Source organism: Dipteris shenzhenensis, chromosome 30 (genome assembly GCF_047967505.1).
Source record: "Dipteris shenzhenensis isolate YYH24624 ecotype China chromosome 30, Dip_SZ_1.0, whole genome shotgun sequence".
NCBI classification, from domain to species: domain Eukaryota; kingdom Viridiplantae; phylum Streptophyta; class Polypodiopsida; order Gleicheniales; family Dipteridaceae; genus Dipteris; species Dipteris shenzhenensis.
Genome location: NC_141625.1, coordinates 16,136,324 through 16,144,975, shown reverse-complemented (window position 1 = coordinate 16,144,975; position 8,652 = coordinate 16,136,324). Strand labels below are relative to the sequence as shown.

Here is an 8,652-nt window from a genome sequence, read left to right as displayed (position 1 = left end):
TGGTGTCCTCCCGTGACCCGTGCTTTCCTCTACATTGCCTGCCATTCTGGCTTTCAAAGAGTCTGTACTTTGTTTTCTCTTTAGCATCAAATTAACCTTTATTCCATTGTTACCAGACCCTTCTGAGTTTCGATGGACCTTCAATAAAGAAGTTTCGATCCAGAATGCATGCGTAGTTCCATCGTATGGAGGGTTTTGACCGTCACCAGGCGAACACTTTCAGAAATCTTTATGTAGCGCTTCTATTGTCTTAACCTGCGCGCAGTTGATGAAACAGAAAGCCAATAAATTTACTCGGCATGGAGCAATGTGACAGTGACTATGCACAAGACCAGAAAGAATATCCAGTGGACCTCGTGAAGAAGGCCACAAATTCAGAACACTGGCAGCTTGACTTGGAAGACATTCCTCTCGATCTGGAAATGAGGGAGAATGTAAGACAAACAGCAGGCCAACCAACAGATCATGTGGTCAGGTTTCGCAGCACGAACTCTTTGGAGGTAGAACCAGAATTAGTGTTTCCAGTGCCACAGATAGACAGGAAACCATCTCTCACGGCTCGGATGAAGCAATTTTCTCACGAGGTGAAACACAAGCTTTCATTTACCCAACGAACGGGAGGTCTCTCGGCGGTGCAAAATCCGGCTGATTACTCGTTGATTCCAAATGTCAATCCGCCTACGCCAGGTGCCCGCTCGAAACCCAAGTTTACACGCACGAAAAGCAGTGCAGAATATGCCTTGCACGGCCTAAGGTTCATTAGCAAAGCCAGCGGGAATTCTGAGAAGGCATGGGAAGCAGTGTCGAAGAGATTTGATACTCTAGCTGGCGCGGATGGAAAACTCTCTCGTGCCAACTTCGGGCAATGCATAGGTGAGTCGTGTATCTATCTTTAGCTTCAGTAGGCAAGGGTTTTCTGATTGGTGTATAGAGGATTGTCGCATTCTTCTCAGGAGTGACAAGAGATAATCCAGCGAGGTTAAGATTGTTGCTAGACAAAGACAAGGCGATACGAGGACGCCGAAGGCATTTCATAAGATCTGAATGTTGCATATGGTGCAGGAATGAAGGAATCGAAGGAATTTGCGGTTGCGCTCTTCGACGCACTCTCTAGAAGAGAAGGTTTGAAAGGTGCTGACAGCATATCTAAGGATGACTTCCAGAGTTTCTGGGTGAAGGTCTCGAATCCTAACTTCGATTCACGGATGCAGATCTTCTTTGACATGTAAGGATCGCTAAGCTTTCCACATCATTCTTCGAGATCCTCCAATGCTGAGGTACCCCAAATATTAACTATGAGGATCATGAATTGGGGCAATGCAGGTGTGACAAAAACGGGGATGGTCAAATATCTGAGGAAGAGGTGAAAGAGGTAAGCTGAGTTCAGAGAGCGATACCACGGAAAAGACTTTGCAAATTAGCAATGAAAAATAGAGTTGAGACCTAAAGAAATGTTTTGCTCTAGTCCTGCAGGTGATTCGACTGAGTGCATCGGCGAACAAGCTATCGAAGCTGAAGGATCAGGCTGATGAATACGCAGCTATGATCATGGAGGAGCTAGATCCTGATCACCTTGGGTACATTGAGGTTGGGAACCCAGTAACTTATCGTAAAGTTTTCCCAAATTTTTGTAGTGGAATCTGCCCTTACAATACCGTTGGGATCTTTCATGGGAATTGCAGCTATGGCAGCTGGAAACTTTATTTCAAGGCATGGTAGCTTCCTACAGCAAGGAAGCTTATCTGAGTTACAGCAAGACGTTGAGCAAGTCGATGGTTGCACAGCGATGGAGGACGCCTCTCTATCGATGCACGGAGACCGTGAAGTGCTTTTTGGATGAGAACTGGAGACGGGTGTGGATTCTTGTGTTGTGGATTGCAACGGTTGTTGGGCTATTCACATGGAAATTCATCCAGTACAGAAACCGGTCGGCCTTTGCAGTGATGGGATACTGTTTGTGTACTGCCAAGGGAGCTGCGGAGACGCTCAAGCTCAACATGGCGCTCATTCTGCTGCCCATGTGCAGGAACACCATCACAGGTTTGAGGTCCACAGTACTGGGTTCCATAGTTCCATTCGATGACAACATCAATTTCCACAAGGTAAGATGACTGGGTCATTGCTGTGTAATGAGGGGTCTCCCCATCCAATTTTTCGTTAAATTTCCAAGTTGATGCCGTCGAGCAGGTGAATGAGAGAGAAAGAGGAAGAGAGACTTAATTTCTTACTGCAGTCGAGGTTCGATTTTGATTGAAATGTTCTTACCAGCAACAAGATTTCATTCCAGGCGTTGACTCGGGGAGACTTTGGCTCAATGATGGCGAGGGCGAGAAGTTACGTGGAGGTGATTAGAGAGGACAGAGGGACTATTTTGCTATTTTTACAACAGATTGATGATACTAGGAGATAGCCCGGGCACAAGTATGATGGAGGTTGAAATCCGATAAGCTTCGACGGTATCAAAATCAGGAGCACATGGTTGCTTGAAGATGTCGGACTTTATCGGAGTTGCGGGCACATGTTTAGACTGAAGTCTGAGATGAGCTTTTATTGGCTATCTAGCTCTTGCCAGACCTTGCTTGTCTGTGTAGTCCGATTGTGCCCGTTAGGCATCGGATTGCCTTCCATCAGGCATCCGGTTGCATTAGTTGCCTGAACCTTGCAAAAAATGCTACATGTGCCCATGGTGAGAGAGAGGAAGGGCTAGGTAGAGGCCATGCTCTAATCACATATCATGGGCAAGAAGGCCTATGGATTCCATTCTCAGGAGAAAACCTAAATCAAAAGGAAACATGCAGTTTCTCATATAGAATCTATGTGTGTGTGGGGGGGGGGTTCACCTAAAAAAATGTAAGTATACCACATAGCACCTGAGTTCAAATGGAGGGACTTTTTAAATCCAAAATTTAAGCTAAATTAGCAGAAATTTATTTAAATAAGGGGATTATTTAATAATTTTTAGAAAAAAACCATAAGTTTCTATAAGAAAAGGGATATTTTTATCCATAAATCATTTACAGATTAGAGGTTTTTAAAATACTCCTTGAACACTCATCATATATAGGATTTATTAATAGTGCACCCCCCGAGGGCACATGCCTATAAGTTTGAGCCATGGCACATAGATTTGACTAGTATGCGTTTAGCATAGGAGTCTATTGTTATCATTACTCCTAGGCCTATTTTAGGTGGTCTAGGATGGGTTTAGGATAAAAAGTAACTACTTGTCCTATCCTCGACCATGGCCTCAAGTTTAGCATAGGAGTCTATTGTTATCATTACTCCTAGGCCTATTTTAGGTGGTCTAGAATGGGTTTAGGATAAAAAGTAACTACTTGTCCTATCCTCGACCATGGCCTCAAGGCACTGAAAACCATAATGGGATCCCTTATTTTAGGGGTTAGATAGCACGTGTCATTGTCCCCACCTCCTAAACACGTGAAATGATGCCAATTGTACTCAAGTTACAACTAACCCATCCTACTTCTCTTAACTCTTAGCACATGGTGTGATGAGAATAACATTTGGATATGGATGGGACCACTTTTCAAGAAAAGTACTCTCACTTGTAGTTTTCTTTACTACACTTAGGCCTTATTTCATTTAGGAAAAACTTAGTTTGCCTATAAAACCCTTCAGAATGTAAAACTTGTAGATATTTAGTGCCAATAAACTTTGTAGAATGTAAAACTTGTAGACGTTAAGTTGCATAAAACTCCTAGATGTTTGGTTGTATTGTAGTTGCAGTGTGTCTTTTTTGGATATGTATCAATTTACTAGCATTCCCTCTTCTATTTGAAAATGGTCTTTTTGCCTTCGTAGGTATTGAGAGTAGGTTGGTCTCCTAGTGGCACACTATAAAAACGAACGTAACTACAAAGTAGGAGTGGATTAGAAAATAAATCATTTTTTTATTGGTTAAAATATGTAATTTGTCAAATTTTTTAAATTGAAAGCATACAATGTGTGTAAGATAAAGGTCAAAATGTGAGCAACTTCTTCGCAATTGTAAGGAATGGTGGCTTATGGCTTGGAGAGGCTAGGTAATTAAGGTAAGTAAGTGTAAGCAATACTATGGTGTGGAGCTAAATTGTGTAGGTGATTGCAAGAATCATAGTGCTAGGGGATAGAATCTTGAGAGGATCTAATTTATCCTGCCTTTGTATCATATAATGACATCTTCTCATGTTTGTAGTTGGTTGTCCCTTTCTTTAGGAACGTTCTTTATAATATAATGACAAATTGATTTCACTTGAAAAAAAGTGTGTTTCAAACAACACGCACCCACCCATGGTCCTATCGAGGGGCACACTGCCTTGGACTAGGCACACACACTCATCAGGCTATGAGACGAGGCCCAACAAACGTGTGTAAACTAGGTAGGTAAGTGTAAGCAATACTAATGTTGTGGAGCTAAATTGTGTAGGTGATTGCAGGAGCGATTGTGGTAGGGGTGACGGTGCACGCCATGGTACATTTAGCCTGTGACTTCCCAAGAATCGTCACCTCCCCTGAACAGAAATTCATCAACACCATCGGATCAGACTTCGCCTTCAAGAAGCCTTCCTATGTTCACATCCTCTCCACTGTCGAGGGCATCACCGGCATCGCCATGGTCATCCTTATGGCCTTTTCCTTCACCCTCGCCACCCACGCCTTCCGTAGGAACGTCGTCAAGCTCCCTGGTGCCCTCAAGAAAATGGCAGGATTCAACTCCTTCTGGTACTCCCATCACTTGTTCGTGGTGGTTTACATCCTCCTCCTCATTCACTCCGTCTTCTTGTTCCTCACGCACGACTGGAGGCAGAAGACGGTACGCACTAGATACTGCTTCCACCTTCTTGAATAGGATTGCTTGTTGGAACTTTACTCATTTCGCAAGTTTCACGATTTGGGATCCATGGATCAGTCACACTAATGTTCCAATCTACATCGTTGGTCTCAAACTGTCTAATTGTAGCGTCATTTATTGTGCAACATAATCAACGACTTCAATTTTGTCTAGAGAACCATCATCTGATGTTCGCTACTAATTCCCTCGCAGACGTGGATGTACCTCGCCATCCCGATCTTGCTGTACGTAAGCGAGCGGACAATAAGAGCCCTTCGTTCAAGCCATTATACAGTGAGCATACTCAAAGTAAGAGAATTATTATGCTGAGAACTGCTTGTCCAAAAAGTGTTTCTTATATCTCTATCCACGCCCTCAAGTACTTCCTTTGCTTACCTCCCAATATATTATAACTCACCACAATCTTATACAGAAACGCAACTTCATTCCTATTGCTCAGCTAAGTTTGTTGGTCGGTACGCAGGCTGCACTCTATCCCGGTGATGTGCTGGCTATACATATGACAAAGCCTCCATCGTTTAAGTATAAAAGTGGAATGTACATGTTCGTCAAGTGCCCAGCCATTTCTCCATTTGAATGGTAAGCTTGTCTAACAGTCCAAGAGTAATGCTGAATGTGTGCATCTTATGGGACGATTCCATTAAAAACTTGATTGTGTTTTGTTTTAGGCACCCCTTTTCTATCACGTCAGCACCTGGAGATGATTTCTTAAGTGTCCACATTCGTACTCTGGGAGATTGGACGAACGAAATGAAAAGAGTTTTCTCAAAGGTAATAGCTTTGATGCCTTAGTCTCGATCCTGATGAGTGTCGAACACATATATACGTGGATGTTATATAGTCTTCTCAAAGGTAATAGAGGGAAGACGGTATAGATGTAGAAAGTAGGTGTAGAAGGGAACCACGTAGATTAGGGAAGTTTGTATCAGATCACCACTGATCAATCCAATGCGGTGAGCAAGATGAGAAGAGACAGGACGCAGCCTCAATGTTGTCTAATGCATTATTGTGCATCGTTGGCTCTCGTTGTTCCGAGCTTTGTGTTTCAACAGATCCTTTGTAGCTGCCTGACCTTGCTGTTGATTACATGCTTTTGTTGGCCTGTTGGCAGGTGTGTCAACCCTCCCAGCCTGGAAAAAGTGGACTTCTGAGAGCCGAACAAGTTCTGGGAGTGGAGAACTCAAGGTCATTTTCTGTACATTTAGGACTAGCATTTGCCTTACTTTCTGACAGGTTTCTAGTCTCCTCATCGTCTCCTTTCATGTTTCCAGCTTCCCCAGGTTACTCATTGATGGGCCTTACGGTGCCCCAGCGCAAAACTATAAGAATTATGATATTCTGCTCTTGATTGGGCTTGGCATTGGTGCAACTCCATTCATTAGCATACTAAGAGATATGCTTAATTGCCTCAAGCTACGTGAAGATACCCCTGACGTGAGTTTAGGATTTCACCTCTATATTATCTTCTCAATTTACGCAGGGTGAGCTCAGTAATAACCAATTTTTTACAGTAATGTGTGAGACAATTATTGAGATTGCAGGTTTTCCCTGACGATAGCTGCCAATTTTCCGATATCAGCAGCCACCATTCTGACAGAAAGCAGAAATCGCAAGGCCCAAAAAACGCGTACTTTTATTGGGTGACTAGAGAGCAAGGATCCTTTGAATGGTTCAAAGGGGTCATGAACGAAGTACATGAGTACGATACAAAGGTAAATCTGCACATGTGAATGTAATCTGAGATTGCCAACAGCTTGTGGTCTACGATTTTTCTTCTCTCCAAAGCAAATTGTCTGTCGAAGATCCAAATCATTCGGGAGTAGAAGACACTTTCTATTTCTCAAGCCGTGTGATTGGGTATTCTAACAGATTGGTGAAGTTTTACCTGGATTTCTTATCTTTTGCAGTCAGTGATCGAGATGCACAACTACTTAACAAGCGTCTACGAGGAGGGAGATGCGAGATCAGCTCTCATCACGATGGTGCAAGCCCTGCAGAAAGCTAAGAATGGATTGGATGTGGTTTCTGGAAGTCGGGTAACTGTCCTATACATGATGCTTTGCCTGCGCCTTCCAACACGACTTAAGTTTTTACAAGTCGAACAGCTCAAGTTTGCTCTGATAGAGTTATAATCGTGGAATAGGCTATTAAAGAAACTGCTGCACATCTTGTTCTGCAAGTCTTCTTCCACTACATTTTCATGGCTCTAATGTCAAGTTGAAATGTGCTTCTGCGTGAATAGGTTCGCACTCATTTTGCAAGACCCAACTGGAGAAAGGTGTTTTCTACGTTGGCATCCAGACATAAGGGTGCAAAGATCGGTGAGTAACAAATGGCTCCCCCAGACTTCTAGGAATATATTTACCATGTGTTTGCTTGGGAAGTGGTTGGATGCATTGAGGACAGCTTTGCAAGATAGGCTAATTTACAAAAAATAGCACTTGAACTCATTAAACATATAAATTATAATTTATGGCCCAGCCAACAAGTGACTCTTTTACACACAAGCATCCTATTGAGGAAAAAAAACATTTATTTAGAAGCACCTACTTTAGCTCCCCATGCTTGATCATGGGGGACTAGTTTCTCCAAGCTTAGCTACTCAATTTACTTTCATTTTCTCCAAGCTTAGCTACTCCATTTGCTTTGAGTCGAGTACCTTGACATGTTTATAGTATTTCTAACATTTTATTTGCATCTTGAGTTCTCAGGTGTGTTCTACTGTGGGCCCGTGATGCTTGCTAAGGAGCTTGGTGGTCTTGTAAAAGAGTATAACAAGAAAGGCAATGCTAGATTTGAATTTCATAAAGAGAACTTTTGATGCCCAATTGCATCATGGGCCTTATGTTCCATCCCAAGGCATACCTATAACTTGTAACTCCTTTTGTTGTATCCTATCATTTGTACTTATAAATGAATCAAAATCAATCAAGCACAATGCTGCTCTAGTGAAAGCATGAAGGGGGGTAGATCCTGTATACATTTGCAACATTCCTAAGCAATATTGCCTTCTTGTTTTGGAAGACCATAGAAGGGGAAGAGCTAAAAAAGCCCTTAAATTTGTACCATCTAAATCACTTAAATCAATAAGAGAATCTATGAACGACTTGCATGAGATTTAAATTGGCGGTTTAAATAGTTTAACACTAGACTTTTGGTAATAGGACATAAAGGTGCCCTAAGCAATAAAAATGTCCTGCTAAGGGGCCATGCTTGAGGAATTTCCATGAGCTACATGCAATGAATTTTAATATCATGTCCTTTCTTATGATCCCAATTTTATTTAAAATATATTAAAGGTGTGTCCTAGGATTAAGATTTATAAAATTTCTTCCACCATAAAATCTTGGTGGTCAAAATAGCACCCAAAAACAACAGCTTCAGGTTGTGTGAAAAGTGTGTCTTACAAGGTCGTAATGCATAATTTTTTGGATCTATAAAATGATTGTCCTTGTTATATGGGCAAAAGCATCTTTATTAGAATAAAAAATCGAAAATTGAAGGACATGTCTAGGATTTCATTGCTTATTTTCCTTATTTTTGTTGCTAGATAGGCTAAAAATGACTTGTAATAAATGATTTTTTCCTTAAAATCGATCTTTATATTTTGAGGTTTCTATAAATGGATGGAAAATCCTTTGTATATCAAAATATAATGAGGGTCTTAACCCGTCTACGATGGGTAGAGACCCGCTCCACTGGGCACAACGTGATAAAATGTCAAGAAATTACATTTCAACCCTATGCACCGCTTGGCTTGGCTCAATGAATCTTTGTTACTAGTAGATGGTCAATCTTCA

At 41.8% G+C, this 8,652-nt stretch overlaps 1 protein-coding gene across 1 annotated transcript; it reads left to right on the top strand.

Annotated features, from left to right (window-relative positions):
• Positions 1-299: 299 nt before the first annotated feature.
• Positions 300-7,900, top strand: LOC147881767 (respiratory burst oxidase homolog protein A-like). Its single transcript, XM_087401241.1, has 15 exons — positions 300-873; positions 1,063-1,225; positions 1,324-1,372; positions 1,474-1,587; positions 1,683-2,102; positions 4,427-4,813; positions 5,045-5,140; positions 5,316-5,431; positions 5,521-5,623; positions 5,964-6,037; positions 6,124-6,286; positions 6,394-6,564; positions 6,760-6,888; positions 7,095-7,173; positions 7,564-7,900. Exons 1-15 carry the CDS (start codon positions 300-302, stop codon positions 7,671-7,673), a joined length of 2,748 nt encoding a protein of 915 aa, XP_087257367.1. The 3' UTR covers positions 7,674-7,900.
• Positions 7,901-8,652: the final 752 nt, after the last annotated feature.

Bases quoted from the DNA above. Each gene is read 5' to 3' on its own strand.
- LOC147881767 (XM_087401241.1), top strand. From the start codon at position 300: ATGGAGCAATGTGACAGTGACTATGCACAAGACCAGAAAGAATATCCA. The intron at 6,287-6,393 runs GTGAGTTTAGGA...TTGAGATTGCAG, and splicing joins TACGTGAAGATACCCCTGAC to GTTTTCCCTGACGATAGCTG. The intron at 7,174-7,563 runs GTGAGTAACAAA...TTGAGTTCTCAG, and splicing joins ACATAAGGGTGCAAAGATCG to GTGTGTTCTACTGTGGGCCC.